The sequence below is a fragment of the Salvia miltiorrhiza genome, chromosome 2, assembly GCF_028751815.1.
Source record: "Salvia miltiorrhiza cultivar Shanhuang (shh) chromosome 2, IMPLAD_Smil_shh, whole genome shotgun sequence".
Lineage (NCBI taxonomy): Eukaryota > Viridiplantae > Streptophyta > Magnoliopsida > Lamiales > Lamiaceae > Salvia > Salvia miltiorrhiza.
In genome coordinates this window covers 42,158,821-42,176,150 of record NC_080388.1, presented here as the reverse complement: position 1 = coordinate 42,176,150, position 17,330 = coordinate 42,158,821, and the positions used below count along the sequence as shown (strand labels likewise).

Below are 17,330 nucleotides of genomic sequence, written 5' to 3'. Positions count from 1 at the left end.
AATACAGAAAGGAATGGAGTCTGTTTCAATCATATATTCCCTTTTAGGTTATCAATCATGAGGCGGTTTATTGTGACTTGTGAGGTCGAGAACTTACATAGGATCGGTCAATACATTAATAAATCATAATCGGAGAATAATATATGCTAGTACTATTTTAAATTAATAAATTTTAATTAAAGTTCATAAATCCTAACTCGAATTAAAAAGTCGATCCCACGGTCAGGTCAATCTCATAGGAGATTTATCGATCCACCAATTATGACTCCATTTTTCATTTAGTGTTACTAGTGTGTAAACTATCAGAGAAATTCGATAGGGAATTAATTTATATTCTAATTTATACTTAGAAATTATAAAAATAACTTCATGCCTATATATAAGTCTAGTCATCTGGAATCGTTAGTTGTTATAGAATATGATAATAAACCAAAATGATGAGGTTAGTATGGCTCAATTACCCAAACCATCTAACATATATACAACGGTATCCGTCTTAAATACAATTAAAAAATAATTGCATCATTAAAAAAAATTATATTATCTCCCCATCTCTTTCTCTCTTTATTTTCTTAAACCTATTGTTTCACTCTTTCTCAAAATATATTACTCCTCCGTCCCTCAAATGAGTACCGATTTGAATAACACAAATTATAAGAAATTGATTGTTTGTGTATGAGTGAAATAATAGTTTTATTTTTGTTGTAAATGAGTTGTGTGGAGGTGGTACACATAGTCACATATCAAAAAGGGAAATGAATGGAGTACTTATTTTAGGAACGTATCAAAAAGAAAATATGAGTACTAATTTGAGGGAAGAATGAAGTAATTCATTCACAAAAATATGTATAATATGCATTTTGAATTAAAGATCGTAATAAAAGCCATAATTTGATATATAATATATAAAAGTTAGATTTAAAATGAACCCTATTATGATCATTCAAAGTTTCTAAAATGAATTATATAATTTTAATATGTAATAGATTATTTAATTTTTAGCCATTACAAAGCATAATTTAAATATAAAAAATTTTATTAATTTATTTTGAAATTAATTTTAATTTGAAATTATCTTTTTAATACTATATATATTATAGGATTATAGATTATGAATGGCTGGTGTCCCAATTCAAGTTTTGGCCACTTTCAGTTTACAAAGAAAATAAGAGATGATACTATATGATATCTCATAACGGACATTTGACATTGGACTATTTGTAGTCTGAAATCAATTCTTTATAATATATAGATTATGGATGGCCGACGTCCCAATTCAAGTTTTGGCCATTTTCAGTTTACAAAGAAAATAAAATATGATATCTCATAAAGGACATTTGACATTGGACTATTGTAGCATGAAATCAACTCCATCCCACAACCCAAATAATTAAAATGAATGGTCAAGAAAAGAGGAGATCGAAATTCGAAACCAAAGAAGAATTGTCTGTGCATGGAACATGGTGGGTGGGACCATGGGAATAGAGAAAGTAATGAAAGGTGGAGGGTTAACTTCTTTGGTATCTAAGTTTTTTTCTTTCCATTTAATTTTACATTATCCAAGTTTTTTTTTCCAATAAATTGTGACCCAATAGAGGCAGCAGTATTTTTTCTAAAAAATACAGTACTTGCATTTGAGAGGAGATTGAGTCTTTTTATAAATAGTAAGAGGAAAGTTTGTGAGATTATTTTTAAATAAAAAAAATATCATAATTTGTAGGGACGTACTGATATAGATCACAATTTTCAAGAATGGAAGAAGTATATTTTATTGATATATATAGATATTTAAATTTTACAATTGATCCTAGTGGGTCTTGTGAGTCTGCCCTTTTTTAGGTCCGTTAAATTGTCTTCCCTCAATTATGTCTCGTACTATTTTTTTTTACTTGAATGACTTTATTTACCCCCTCCAAAGAAGAAGATTTAGTTAAAGGTTAATCTTAATCTAACTTTCCTATATAATTTCATTATAATACTTCATTAAAATCTCTGAATCCATCTAATTAAAGATAAAATCAGGTCATTATGCTTTTTTTAGGCAGAAGAAGGAAACTTTATACACTGAACATCTTGTTCTACAATATCCAGCAGCCTCGGTCCAACTCTTCAATTAGGAACAATTCTTAACAAACTGAGCTAAGCAATGAACGGAGATTGAAAGAAATGAAGGAGCTTATTCTTTAAGAATGTCTGTCTCTGTCACATCGTCAAGCAGCAAGAAAAAATGTGATTGAATGGCAATGATTGAAAGGTTCTTAGTTTGAGCTGGGGCCCGAACGGGAAATGGCTCAGGGAGAATATGGAAATTCAAGTTGGAGACGGGGCAGGCTTTATCTTTTGGAACCACCTGTGGATTGGAGAAAGTAGACTCTCCGATCAATTCCCAAGACTCTATCGTCTTAGCAGCAACCAGAATGGATCAATCTCGAGCATGGGGGAGTGGAAGGAGGGAGAGTGGGTGTGGAGTTTCAGTTGGAACCGGGAGCTTTTAGAAAGAGAGAAGGAGCAGGTGCAGCGTCTAGTCAATATTATCAAACACGTCCGAATTTGTGAGGGGAAAGCTGATAAATGGAGATGGAAGGCCTCAAAAGATGACTCATTTACAGTCAAATCCGCCTACAAAACTATAAGTGCAGCGGATGGCCGAAATTCTATCAGGGGGAGTGATCTGGAACTTGCTATCATCTGGAAAGCCCCGGCACCACCAAAAGTGATCACTACAGCGTGGAAAGCTCTTAGAGGACGAATGGCTACGTGTGAAAATCTTTTGAAAAGGAAGGTGAACATCCAACATCAGGAGGCTTTATGTGTTTTCTGCAAGGCGACGATCGAGACGGCAGACCACCTGTTTTTGAGCTGTGATAAGGTATATCAACTGTGGAGCGAGGTCGTGGCTTGGCTTGGCAAGCAAACGGTTCTGCCGTGCAAGGTAAAAAACCACTTTAACGCCTTCATCAATCTTGGTTGTAAGAAAGAAAAACGTTTCCTACTTAGTGTGTGGTCTGGAGTTATTTGGAGTATCTGGAAAGTGAGAAATGAGTGTAAATTCCAACTTGGCGAGTGGAATTCGTACAAGATGATTGTTGAGCTTAAGTCGAGATTGTGGAGTTGGATGACGATCCATAATGTGCAGAAATCAACAGAGGAGTTCAGGAGTTGGTACACCGCAGCTTTGCCTGGAGAGTCTTGAGCGGATGTTTTTGTTTGTCTTCTGTTCTCCCTTTCTCATCTTTTTCTCTCCCCTTTGTATTTCTTTGGTACTGCTGGTACCGGATCAATAAAGTTGCTCCATTTTCTGCTCAAAAAAAAAAAAAAAAATGGGATAAGCTTCAGTTGGTGCTATTCCTCAGCGATAAGAATGAGATCATTATCCCGATCAAAAAAAAAAAAAAGAATGAGATCATTATCAAAGTCAACGTGGCGATAAGAATGCATGGCGTCGTCGGATCAAGTATATGATTCATACAAATATATGTAATTTGTATTTTCAATTAATTAAAGATCGTAATTCGTAATTATGCTTCTTTAATTAATTAATTACATTTTACACATATTTGTGTATTTCAACAATGATGCTTTAAATCAGTATAACTTAATTCCATAAGTTTAGGAAAAAGACAAGTAAATGACATCGACCACTAGTGAATTGATCACAAACACATATATAAGATCCAAGAGTTCAAAGGGGAAAGCATCGGTAAAAATAAGACTACTCATCTAAGAAATACATAATCTTTCACCTACCCACTTAGACAAGTATAACATGCCCACCACTAATGTGGTAATACCATATAGAAAAAGTATAATCCTTTCATATATACATAAGATTATTTAAGAAATTATTTTTCCGTAATGCCACAAGTGTACAATGCAGTTGTAATTAATGGAAGTAAAGGTAATTTGATTTTACTAATTTAAAGCAATTAAATTTTAACATGATTTATAATTAAATTCAAGCACTCAATAAGGGGATATTCAAGAGAGAAAGTTATCTTATGGATTAGAACTTAGAAGTAGGTGGACAAGGTATTAGATTTCATTGCACTTAAACACAAGCTATCACGACTTAAATTATCTAGGACATCACTAATTTAGTTAGAGTACTCTCGAGTATTAGTACTATTGTAACTGAGACATTTATAAAAATTAGTATGCTCTCTCGTGCGATGCATTCATCACCATCTTATTTAATTTTTTTAAAAATAAATTACATAAAAATGTCAAAATAATATTATCATCTATGAGTTAGATTAATCGATGACAAAAAAAATTCTATTAGTTCAAATATTAGTATTTGATAATATTATATAATATTAAATATAATGAGTATTGTATAATAATTATTAAACTTATAGATTATAAAATAAATAATTTAAGTTAATCTCATTTTGAACAAATTACTAAACCATCAATATAACAAAAATAATAGCCCACAATTTATATAACATTTTGGACTCTTAAAAGTCCAAACTATTTTTAATTAAAAGTTCATATTTAAATATCTCAAAATTAATAAAAAAATAACTAAAAAAATACTAACAATATAAAAATAAAATGATAACAATAAATGAATAATTCATATAGAAAACATAACAAAAAATTAAATAAATCTAGATAATCTGCTACTTTAATTGCATTAAAAATTATTTTTATAAAAAATCATGTAAATAAATAACACAAAAAATAAACATGAAAACAAAGAAAATAAAGCAAAATTAAATGTGGATGTGGGGAGAAGAAAACCCGTTCTTTTTTTTATTATTTATTATTAGGGTAAATATTAGTGTTTGACCAATTGTTTGAACGTTTTCTAAAAAATATGTCATATTAATTTTCTTATTTGGACGATCCAATTCAACAGGCCACTAACTAAAATAATAAATCGTACATAAAAAACACTCACAAAAAACTCATTATTTGCATCAAATGTGCCCACACAAAATTCTTGATTGAAGGGATCAAGAATCTGCAGCTCAAACTCAACCTCTCACACAACTTGTTGAAAGGATCAATCCCAGATGAACTAGGCATGCTAGAAATGCTCCAACCAATCCACAAATTGAAGGCGAAGCATAGTGTGGGATATCAAAAATAGGATAGAGGATCTCATGTGCAAATTCAAGCCCAAAAATTATGATAATTACTTACTTTATTTGGTCATATTGTATTTTGTTTTTTGAGTGGCTAAAATTTCTCCACAGCAGAGGGCTAAAAGAACTTTACAAATGCTTTATTGTTTTTCAGATTTAATCAAAAGAATTAAAAAAATATTAAATGACTATTCCACACTAACTTTGAGCATAACTGTATGAGCCCATCGATTTCCAGTACACTGAATCTCATTCGTTCTAGTAAAGCCACTATGCAATTAAAAATACGAAAGCGGTTACAATCGTTGAAAACAAAATAAAGTTGATTGAATTCAATGGACCAAACGCCACCCACGGCTGACTAACATATGGTGATACACTTTATTTAGACTTCACCAAGAATGAACAACTATACATTAGTATAGTGGCATTACTATCATATTTACATTTGCAGCCATGGACAAAACTTTCGCTCATCTTTTTGCATTTGCTGTTTTTTTACTATCCTATTCCTCCCCAAAGTCTTTCACAACTGCCAACCTCGCCACTGATCAGTCTTCCCTTCTTTCCCTAAAAACTCACATAATTTCCGACACTTATCTCACAAATTGGAGCAATTCAAGCTCCGTTTGCAGTTGGATTGGTGTCACATGCAGCACGCGCCACCGCAGAGTCGCCGCGTTAAATATTTCCGACATGGGCCTCTCCGGCAACATTCCACCACAGCTAGGAAACCTCTCCTTCCTCGTTTCACTCGACCTCGCCAGCAACAATTTCAGTGGCACTTTGCCGCAAGAGTTGTCTCGCTTGCGCCGCTTGAAAATTATGTCTCTCTCCGTCAACAATTTCGTGGGAGAGATCCCATCATGGTTGCCTCTCTTACCAAAACTTGAGTTCATATCTCTGAGAGGGAACAGTTTCACAGGTTCTATTCCAAAATCTATCTCCAACTTAACAAATCTATATCATCTTGATTTTTCTTCCAATTCTCTCGATGGAAAAATCCCACAAGAGTTGGGTGAACTTCAAAGGCTGCAACATCTGGTCATTCAATCTAATCATCTCTCAGGCATTATACCATCTGCCTTATTCAACATGTCTTCTTTACGAAGATTAGCTTTCAGATCAAATGAATTGAGTGGAAATCTTCCAAACGATTTGTGCGCCAATCTTCCGGTGATTCAAGAGATCTACCTTGGTATCAATCAATTGAGCGGCCAAATTCCATCAAATCTGTCGCGATGTTCACAACTTGGACTTCTATCGTTGGCTTCGAATTCTTTTAGTGGACAGATACCAGCAGCCGTTGGCGACTTAAAATCTATACGAATTCTACAGCTTTCGCGAAACCATTTAAGTGGTATACTTCACTACTTTCTCTACAAATTTGTTTAATTAGGATTTTATTAATTCCAAGTCTTGTACATGTTTCTACAGGCACTGTGCCACTTAATATCTTCAATATCTCTTCTTTGCGAAGTTTATACCTATCGAGCAATAAACTCTACGGGAACCTTTCAAGGGACATCGGAAATCTTACAATGCTAACAGACTTGTTTCTCTCCGAGAACAACTTCACAGGTATAAACACTATTCCTACTCACTGCAATTTACATTAAGGGTGTGTTTGCTATGAGGTGTAACCGTATAAGGAATTGATATAAGTTTCATTTATCACCATATACCTCGTTTATTTTTACGTAATAAAAAAATCAGATAGATGGTATAGATTTTCGAGAAGTAATAAATTTATACTTCATTATATTATAGGTTGATTGTAGGTTTTACCCATTCTCAACTACGTACAAAAACAAAAAAACACCCACACAAACTAAAACATATAAATAAAGCTATTTTTTTGTTACACTTGACATTTATACCCTTAATGAAATCATATTTTAAAATAATTTAAAATAAAAAGCAAGCCCCCATCTAGGGGTGAGCATCGGTTCGGTTCGGTGCAAAACCGAACCAAAAATCCAAAATCGAAAACCAAACCGATGGTTAAAATTGGAACCGAACCGCACCAATTGGGGGTGCCAAACCGAACCGGTAAAACCGTCGGTTTCGGTTCGGTTTACCGAACCAATGCAAAAAAAAAAATCTTTTTTTTCGGAATAAAATAATTAAAAACCTGTAAAATAATGTAAAAATATAAATATATAATTTATGAAAAAACCAATTAATATATTATAAAATATAAAAAATATAAATATATAATAAAACATTATAAAATATAAATATATAAACCAATTAAAAATTAGAAAATTGAATATATATTATAAAATATAAATATATAATAAAATATTAATTTTATCGGTTCGGTTCGGTTTAAAACCGAACCAAAAAATGAAAACCGAAATCGAACCGAAACTTATCGATTTTTAATTTTCGGAACCGAACCAAAAACCGAACCAATAGATTCGGGACCGAACCGCACCAAAATGGTTCGGTTCGGTTCTGCATTTCGGTTCGGTTTCTGCTCACCCCTACCCCCATCAGATCAAATCGTCTTCTCCCTCTCCCCTCATCTCTCTCTCTCTCTCTCTCTCCATACATGTTGCCTTCCCCCTCCACCTAGTCGCGCTACGCCTTTGCCACACTTCACCGCGCCGTGCATTGTCACGCCTTAGAATCTCTGCCCCTCTATTTCTCTCCAGATTTGCCACCTCCCCCCTCCGCCTCACTGCGGTGCGCCTCTGTCTCGTCGCGCCTCCACTTCTCCACCTATCTCTCTCTCTCCAGATCTGTCGCCTCCCTCATCTTCCTCGCCATGCCTCGCCTATACCTCGTTGCGTCTCCGCCTCTGCCTTGCCTCAAATTTGAATTAAGGTCAGTGCTCGCGCTTGGTTGAATGTCGAGCAATAGTTCAAATTGACTTATTGCTCGACGCTCAACACGCGATGCTCGACGCTTTAGTGTCGAACAATGTGCAACTGCTCAATGCTCGACAATAGTCGAGCATGTAGGGTGGTGTTGGTGGATCTTTGAATTGGTGGCGGCGGCGGTGGCGGTGTATCTGTCAATTGATGGCGGCGGTGGTGGATTGGATTTGAGAAACGTGGTTGCAGCGAAAATGCGGCGGGTGGCAGAAGCGTAGCGGTGGTCGTCGGCCGGCGGTGGTACGGTAGATGGGGATTTTTTTTTTCCTTCTTATTTTAAGTATTTTTATAATTTTCACAAAATAAATGCCATATGGGTAAAAATGTCTTAAATGACTATAATTTATTGTTTTATAAATGGTGAATATTTTTTAGATTTTGTCTTTCAAAAATGATACTCCCTGCGTCTCATTACAAATGTTCCACTTTTCATAATGGGATGTTCCATTACAATGTCTCGTTACTTTTTTGGTAATATATGCTCTCTTTATACTTAATATTTAAACAATGTTCACCAACTCACTTTATCTACTTTCTACACATTTCTTAATCTTCGTGTCCAAAAATAATGAGACATTTGTAATGGGACAAAGGAAGTACTATAAATCATTTTGCCCCTTATATTACCCCTCTGTTTAGAGTGATAAAAAGCAAAGCACTCTAACAATTATTTATATATCTATGTTAGTTATAAGTTATATTGGGTATGATTAGGGTAGAAACCCATTTTAAAATAGAAACTACCAACTATAAAAACATGATGAATATAATGTGAAAAATAATGTATTCAAAAAAATGAATTTTCCCTTCTTAAAGGAGGCAATTTTTTTATACTAGCCAAAGAAAGAAGTGGAAATTAATAGTTGTCCACCCAACATTATTTTAATAAATTATAATCAAATTTAAGTGTTATGCACAAAGTGAAATTTATCTTTCCCATTATTAACATGGCTTAACAAAGAATTTCAACAATAAAACAATGATATTATTCAATCATGAATATCATTCTCGTAATACTCCCTCCGTCCCATGAAGCAAGACCAAGTTCTTTTCGGCACGAAAATTAAGAAATTGGTATTTTGTGTGTTAAGTATGATAGCTGAAAAGTGAAAAAGTGAATAAAGAATAATTTTTTTGCTATTTTTAGAAATTGATTTTGCTCTGTGGAACAGACCAAAAAGAAAACTTGGTCTTGCTTCATAGGTAATAGAAGTTTAGAATTTGAGTTGAACTTGTTAATCAATTAAAATCACCAGCCCATTCCTTCTCATTAAAGCCCGACCACCCACAAATGAAATCAAACCTAATCAGTAATCACATGCTTTCAATTTATTTGGCTTTACCAGTAATCATCTGATTCATCTCTCTCTCATAGGTTGTATTCCACACTCTTAATTAAAGTATGGAACAACAACGAATCGTACACAAACTTACACTACCAAAGCCAAAGAAATGCCATCATCTCTTCCTCGAGCCCCTCTCTCTCTCTCTCTCCATTTTAGGCTAGGAGGAGAAACTAGACAAGAATTATTAGAAATGGATATTGGGCCCATTCCTCCCTTAAAAGGCCTTATAAGGGAGAGGGTTGCATCACCATATAAAGTGGCTCATGCCACTATCTCCAACCAATGTGGGACACTTTTAACACCCCCCCTCACGCGCAGCGTAGACTATCCCAAACGCCATCTGTTGACAACGATATTGGGGGGCCCATCATTGGATTGGGTTGACTCTGATACCATATTAGAAATGGATATTGAGTCCATTCGTCCCTTAAAAGGCCTTATAAGGGAGATGGTTGCCTCACCATATAAAGTGGCGCATGCCACTATCTCCAACCAATGTGGGACACTTTTAACAAGAATGACCTGCATTTTTCTTACTTTCCATTCTGTTGCAGAAGAGAACCAAAACAAAGCATCATCCTTTTTTCTTCACTCTTCATAGGTTTTTTCGTTTTCCCCTCTTTTGTTCTATTTCTGGGTGAAAACACGTCTCCTTTTACACCAAGACTCCACCTTTAACTCTATTTTCGTCCTTGTCATCTCTCTCTCTCTTTCTTCGCTTTATAAAAGTTGTTCCTCTGTTTTGGCTGTTGTTGTTGGTCGACAACACCGACGGCGGCTCGACTCGCCGGAAGCCGAGGGAGATGGCGGTGGCAGATTTGGGGATCTAAGGTTTTATAGAGAGATGAGGGACGTGAGTCAAAGAACAAGAGGTGAGGAGGCTCTGGGCGACGGAGCAACCGTGCCACTGCTGTTTGCCGAGAATCTGAAAGGGGCAGTGGCGGTGGATTTAGGAAGAAGGGTGAGGTGGTGTCTCTTTGGGTGTGTGCGTGACTGGGTCGCGAGAAAGAGTGGAAGGAGAGAAGGAGAGGCGCCGGTGGTGGTGGTCGAAGCGGCGACAATCTTCACCGGAAAAGGAGGAGGCGTTTGTGGTTGATTTAGGAAGAAGATGAGGGGGGGCATTTTGAATGGGGGCTATACGCCATTTTTTTTTCTTGAAGGGTAAGGGCTATACACGATTTAATTTAGCTGAAAAAAGGAATTATATTTAATTTAGAGGCTATAGTTTGTAGTGATGTCAATCTAACTCGAAACCCGTGGGCTGACTCGATTAACCCGCCATCCGAGAGGGTTATGGTTGAATATTTTCAACCCGATAAAAGTTACAACCCGATTAGTCCGTAACCGAATAGCCCGTCACCCGATAGGGTCGGCCCGACTAACCCGATGGGCTAGCCCGAAACCCGAATACTTAATATTGAATATTTAGATATAAAAATAAAAAAATGACAAAATATTATAAAGTCTCATCATTTCACTTTTCTGTATTTTTGAATGCTTTGATTCTATGAATTCAAACTATTATTGGATATTTTATTGTTTTTTCGTTAGCAAAGTTGAATATTTTATTGTCACCAACTTATTTTATATGTTATGTATCTTGAGGTTTTTTTCAATATCTTATATTTTTGCATTTCATGCTTGCTATATAATTTATATCTTTGATTTCTATGTATATTTTATACATTATACATTAGATCATTAAAAATAACAAAATATAAATGATTATTTTATTTTTACACATTTAAATCGACTAGCCCGATGGGCTAGCCCGAAACCCGAACTTTTAGGGTTAGGGTTGAAAATTTATAACCCGACAAAATCCCCAGCCCGATTAGCCCGCACCCGATTAACCCGAAACCCGATAGGGCTGGCCCGATTGATATCCCTAGTTTGTAGGATAACATTATAAATTTATAATTATTTTTTCATTATTATTTTATATAAGAGGCTATAAAGAGTAAAATAGGAGCTGTGATTAGAATCACCCTAATCTTTATTGTCAAACGAAACTCCAAAAGCAACCCACTTAAAATAATCAGGACCCTATATTATAGCCCAACTATAATCCAATACCACACAGAAAAAGCCCAACAAATGAAACAAAATGAATAAGAGTGATTCTATTCATAACCCCCGTTTTACTCAGTATAGCCCCCCACATAAAATAATAATAATAAATAAATATGAATTTATTATTTTACCCTAAAGCTCATAGCCCGCAAATTAAATACCCTACATCTTATAGCCCCCAAACAATATAATTTTATGCTTTCATATGCAAAATCTCTTCTCCATATTCAAATCCTCGTCGATCAGTATAATTCTTGCTTTAATGTTTCGATGAACAACTTTGGGCTCAATCGCATCGTACAGATGTGCAGTACTGCAATAATCACTAGTAATTAATTGTAAAATCTAAACAAAATTAATTAAGCTTGCTTTCATTATTCACCCTTTAGCTGTGCCCACATAATCTTCATTCATCCCTCCTAATCTCCTATGTAAGGTGGGCAACTGGCCATGAGGGGCATAGCTCCATAAAGCCATTGCTCAAGGTTCGCGTTGTTCACGTACTCATATACCTGCAATCTGATCATTATCACTAACAAATTTATATCTAACAAACTCTACATAGTGGGACATTAAAATGTGAAAAGGGGGGGGCTAATCTCAATCTGGAAAACGAAGATTGAGCGTCAATCCTTTGTCTGCTATTGAAGGATGTTCGTTCGTCAGTCAAAAAGCTTTGCTTTTTCATGTGATGAAGAACAGGAAAACAAATGAAGAAGATTTTCTTGGGAATATAAGTCTTGCTGTACAAAAAAAAATTGTAGGGGAAGAGGCGAAATGTTGATTTTGAAAATGTGATGATTGATTTTAATTTAATTATTGGGGGCTATAGATTAGAGGGTAAAATAATAAATTTATACTCTCTCCGTCCACGATTTAATGCCCCACTTTGTTGTGGGCACGGAGACTAAGAAAGCTGAAAAAGGTGATGTGGATGAAATATAATGGTAGTTAACTAAAATGATAACGATAGTTGACTAAAGTGATAAAAGTGTTGTGAGTGGGTCCACTAGTCATAAAGTGTAGTAAATATAAAATATAAAAATGATAAATGTGTTTTAAGGTAGGTCCATTAGTGGCAAATGATAGTGAATATAGGAAAAAAAGAAGAGTAAAAGGGTACAAAAAACAGAATAGGGCATTAAATTGTGGACAAATTTTTAAAGGCAAGTAGGGCATTAAATTGTGGACGGATGGAGTAATTATTTATTATTAATATTTTATATAAGGGGCTCTAAAGAGTAAAATGAGGGTTACGAATAGAATCTCCCAATGAATAAACATCTCCTCTCCCATCATTTTCAATTCACGCAGCAACAACAGTAATACGATGAATCCTAAACTATTTCTTCTACAGCAGACGAACCCTCACTTAGGGGGGTGTATTGGTTGTAGAGTCTGTAGGATTAACTTTGAAAGTTTGGGGATATTCAATTCAAACTTTTAAAACTCTTTAAAAATCTGGAGGTATTCAATGTGGATCACTTAGGGGGGTGTATTGGTTGTAGAGTCTGTAGAATTTTTTTGAACTTTGAAAGTTTGGGGGTATTCAATTCAATTTTTTAAAACTCTTTAAAAATCTAGAGGTATTCAATGTGGATTTTAAAAATTCTTAAAAAAATCCTTAGGTATTCAAAAGTTCGTGAATTTTAAAACTCTATGGATTTTGATGGATTCTCCTTCAAAAATACAAAGATAGAAATCTCATCTCATCACACGAAATTTTTGTGGATTCTTTCACATCTCTTTTGTCCAGCGCATTAAAAAGAAAAAAAGTTGGGGTTGCTACTTTTTATCACCACTGATTCACTCATGACATCAAATAAGTGTTACAACCTTCAAGAATCATTGTTTATTGTATTTGTTAATTGCCAAAAGGAACGTGAAGTTATATTTTTATTTTTTTTATCCTTCTATAAAATGTTTTCTATTTTTTTATATAATAATTTCATTAACTATCATCAGAAAATTTATCATATAACTATTACCATTGTTTCTACACTGTAGGACCTCTTCTTCACTTATTATATAATTAAATTTTCTTTAAATAATGTGCACCATAGCTATGATATACGAGAACTTCTTTATAATTTACAATTTTTTTCTTCAAAATACTAGCTTCCAAAAATTGAAAATCTAAAAAAAAATGTTAATTAGTACAAAAAGAAAAGAGGACAAATTCTATTCTCAACAAAAAAAAAAAAAATCTGAGTGTTTGAGATTATAAATTAGCTGGAATCAGCCTGATCTTGAAAAACATCCCCATTGAAACTTCAGCAATTGTCTATATTGAGATAATAAAAAAATAATTTATCCAAGTCTCGAATCATGTGACACATGTGACATAACCAAAAAAACATCAAGCATCTCAGCGGTTGGTGAGCTCCAGCTCCAGTTCTAGCGGTCCCTGGGCACCGATCGACGCTGGGTTGCTCCGATTTCAGCAGTAGCTGGACTCCCAGCCTGCACTGAGTTGTTGCCTTTCTAATTCCTATCAAGTCCATGAAAATCAATAAAAAAAAGTCAGCCAAACTCTGAATAGAGTCTATGAATTTTCTAAATCTACGAAAATCAATGGACTTTTTAAAGTCCAAAAAAATCCAACAAAATCCATGGACTTTTTAAATTGATGTTTGCCTTTTAATAACATGATGAATCTTTCGTGCTTTCTTATACTAATATGGATGCTTCTTGTTTTGATCAAAAGGTGATTTGTTATAATTATGGCATGCATTCTTCAACGCTACAATCTTTTCTATCTTTGGCATGGCAGGTCTTATACCCCCAGAAATTGGACATCGTCTTTACCACCTCGAAACACTTGCATTAGGGGTGAATATGTTCATCGGTTCAATTCCACCTGAAATTTTTAACATCTCAACTCTTAGAGTTGTTGAACTTACAAGGAATGATCTCTCCGGTGCTCTTCCAACCAATTTGTGCAGTGGGTTTCCCTTTCTTCAAGAACTTTACCTTGGTGATAATCACTTCAGCGGACCAATACCCGAATCCATTTCCAACTGTTCTCAACTCACGCACCTTGATCTCGGTGCTAACAAATTCACTGGCCTTCTACCTCACTCTCTTGGAACCCTAACCTTCCTTCAAAAGTTAAGTCTTATAGACAACAATCTAACATCATCATCTTCACATTTGAGCTTCATTACTTCATTGACAAATTGCAGATCATTGTCTTTCTTGGCAATTGATGATAATCCTCTCGGTGCCACTCTCCCATCTTCCATTGCCAACTTATCTTCCCACCTCCAAACATTCTCGGCATTCAACTGTAGATTAAAGGGTGGAATTCCTGCTGAGATAGGAAATTTGACCAGCTTGGTTGAACTCTCTTTACACAGCAATGATTTGTCCGGTAATATTCCACTTACTGTGAAACATTTGCTCAACCTCCAAAGCTTAAATGTACGTAATAACAGCATCACAGGCATCATTCCACATGATCTGTGTGATTTACACAGCTTGTCTGAATTGAGATTAAGTGGGAATCAATTGTCAGGGGAAATTCCAAATTGTTTAGGAAATGTCACATCCTTGCGCTATCTTTTGCTATCCTCCAACAAGCTGACTTCAACCATACCATCTGGCTTGTGGAGTCTAAAGGATCTGCTAAGGCTAAACTTATCTTCGAACTCATTGATCGGATCCCTACCTATGGAGGTTGGTAATTTAGCTGCATCGATTTACATAGATCTATCAATGAACCAATTGTCAAAGTCCATCCCAAGCACGGTTGGTAATCTGCAAAATTTGGTTAGTCTTTCTTTGGAACATAATCGACTTGAAGGTTCAATCCCAGTGTCAATTGGGAGTATGATCAGTTTGGAAACTCTAGATTTATCCTATAATAACCTCTCTGGTTCAGTGCCGAAATCTTTGCAGGCACTTACGCACCTCAACAACTTTAATGTCTCTTTCAATGCTCTAAGTGGAGAAATTCCCAGTGGTGGTCCGTTTATGAACTTCACAATGGAGTCCTTCAAAGGTAATGAAGCACTATGTGGAATTCCAAGGTTCGATGTCCCAACTTGTAATGTTGTCAACAAACACAAATCAAAAAAGGTAGAATTTGCTTTATTCATTCTTGTTGGGGTCGTCGCTTTTACCACAATTCTATGTTTGGGCTTCATTTTTATCAGATTCAAAATGAAAGATAGAGCAAAAAGTGAAACTATTGAAATTTTGTCTGTTGTACCTGGAAGAATTTCATATTATGAACTTTCACAAGCAACTCAACAGTTCAATGAGAGCAACTTACTAGGCACAGGAAGTTTTGGTTCTGTTTATAAAGGGATTCTTGGAAATGGGAATGGCATCGCTGTAAAGGTGTTTAACTTGCAATCCGAAGCTGCTTTCAGGAGCTTTGATGTTGAATGTGAAGTTCTACGTAATATTCGTCATAGAAATCTGACAAAAGTCATAAGCACTTGCTCTAATGAAGAATTCAAGGCTTTGGTACTTGAATACATGCCAAAGGGTAACCTCGAGAAATGGTTGTACTCACACAACTATATCTTAGATTTCATACAGAGGTTGAACATAATGATTGATGTGGCAATGGCATTGGAATATCTCCACCATGGATATTTCACCCCAATTGTTCATTGTGACTTGAAGCCCAGTAATGTCTTGTTAGACGAAGAAATGATTGCTCATGTGAGCGATTTTGGTGTATCAAAACTATTGGGTGAAGGGGAAAGTGTCGTGTTAACAAAAACATTGGCAACACTAGGTTACATTGCTCCAGGTGATTTCTTATTCTACATTGATATATACACTTTTAAATAATTGTCTTCTAACTGAATATTTTTATGATTGATTTTTTTTAAAAAATTCCAGAGTATGGTTTCGAAGGACTGGTCTCCACAAAATGTGATGTCTATAGCTATGGTGTGATGTTGATGGAAATCTTTACGAGAAAGAAACCAAGCGATGATATGTTTGCTGGAGATCTAAGTTTGAAGATTTGGATTGAAAGCTCAGTTCTACAATCAACATATCGAGTTATAGATGACAACTTACTAATGAATGTTGACGAAGAACACGGTGACAAAATTGTGGAATTCACATCATCCATATTGGAGTTGGCTTTAAAGTGCTCTACAGATTCCCCAAAGGAAAGGATTAACATGAAAGAAGCTCTAGCAGAGATGTTGAAAATCAAACGCCAGTTCTTGGAATGAAGCTTAAATCTCAGTGGTAAGGTAAGTTACTTTTTCTATGATTGGGATTCATTGATAGAAGATGGGACGATATTAAAAATTAATCTTGGAATCTAATGAAAATGATGAAATAATTGGAATGATATTTGGTATGATGAATGGATGAGGGAATGAAAATTATATGATTTCAATCCAACTCGACCTCAAGGTGTTATCTTTTTTAGGCATTTCATCAAACAGATGAAGTTACAATATATATACATGCTTGGTATTATGGAATGGATGAGAGAATGAAATGGTGATTTCTATTTCCATTCATTTATTTGGTATAATGTTCTCTTAGAAATCAGCATTTCATTTGGAATTACCATTCCAACTAGATTAGGCTTAACCATTCCCCAACTCATGGGAATAGTCATTCCATTAATTCCTACCTCAATCCATTTATCATACCAAACATGTCCTAAATGAATTGAGAATGAAATATTTACAAGCACTATATGTAGCTTGACCCAAATGAACAAATGATTTTGAGTTGGTTTTTGTTTCAATAGATGGAATTCTTCAGCTACATCCATCCAAACTCTTCCAAATGCAAGTTGGTCGATTCCACTAAGGGCTTTTCTTTTCTCTTTTTCACCAGTTTCTTGAATTAAATCAGGTGGGAATTGTTTCTTTAATGTTAAGCGATTTGTAACCCAACTGTATAGTACGGTGAAATGTTTGAATGAGAATGATGTTTATGATTTGCTTTTA

General features: G+C 35.0%; 2 protein-coding genes across 5 annotated transcripts; both read left to right on the top strand.

Moving 5' to 3' along the window:
* Nucleotides 1-2,302: 2,302 nt before the first annotated feature.
* On the top strand, nucleotides 2,303-3,193 carry LOC131008491 (uncharacterized). Its single transcript, XM_057935365.1, has one exon. The coding sequence runs from the start codon at nucleotides 2,303-2,305 to the stop codon at nucleotides 3,191-3,193; it is 891 nt and encodes a 296-aa protein (XP_057791348.1).
* A 2,262-nt stretch (nucleotides 3,194-5,455) lies between these two features.
* On the top strand, nucleotides 5,456-17,330 carry LOC131013521 (putative receptor-like protein kinase At3g47110). Of its 4 annotated transcripts, none has more exons than XM_057941630.1 (5): nucleotides 5,456-6,453; nucleotides 6,531-6,674; nucleotides 14,168-16,159; nucleotides 16,252-16,611; nucleotides 17,129-17,330. In XM_057941630.1, exons 1-4 carry the CDS (start codon nucleotides 5,550-5,552, stop codon nucleotides 16,593-16,595), a joined length of 3,384 nt encoding a protein of 1,127 aa, XP_057797613.1. In that variant the 5' UTR covers nucleotides 5,456-5,549; the 3' UTR covers nucleotides 16,596-16,611; nucleotides 17,129-17,330. The 4 variants fall into 4 exon arrangements, with proteins under 4 accessions (XP_057797613.1, XP_057797612.1, XP_057797615.1 ...); XM_057941629.1 differs by having other exon boundaries at nucleotides 16,252-16,616; XM_057941632.1 differs by having other exon boundaries at nucleotides 5,492-6,453; nucleotides 15,278-16,159.

Bases quoted from the DNA above. Each gene is read 5' to 3' on its own strand.
- LOC131013521 (XM_057941630.1), top strand. From the start codon at position 5,550: ATGGACAAAACTTTCGCTCATCTTTTTGCATTTGCTGTTTTTTTACTA. The intron at 6,454-6,530 runs GTATACTTCACT...ATGTTTCTACAG, and splicing joins TTCGCGAAACCATTTAAGTG to GCACTGTGCCACTTAATATC. The intron at 6,675-14,167 runs GTATAAACACTA...TTGGCATGGCAG, and splicing joins CTCCGAGAACAACTTCACAG to GTCTTATACCCCCAGAAATT.
- LOC131008491 (XM_057935365.1), top strand. From the start codon at position 2,303: ATGGAAATTCAAGTTGGAGACGGGGCAGGCTTTATCTTTTGGAACCAC.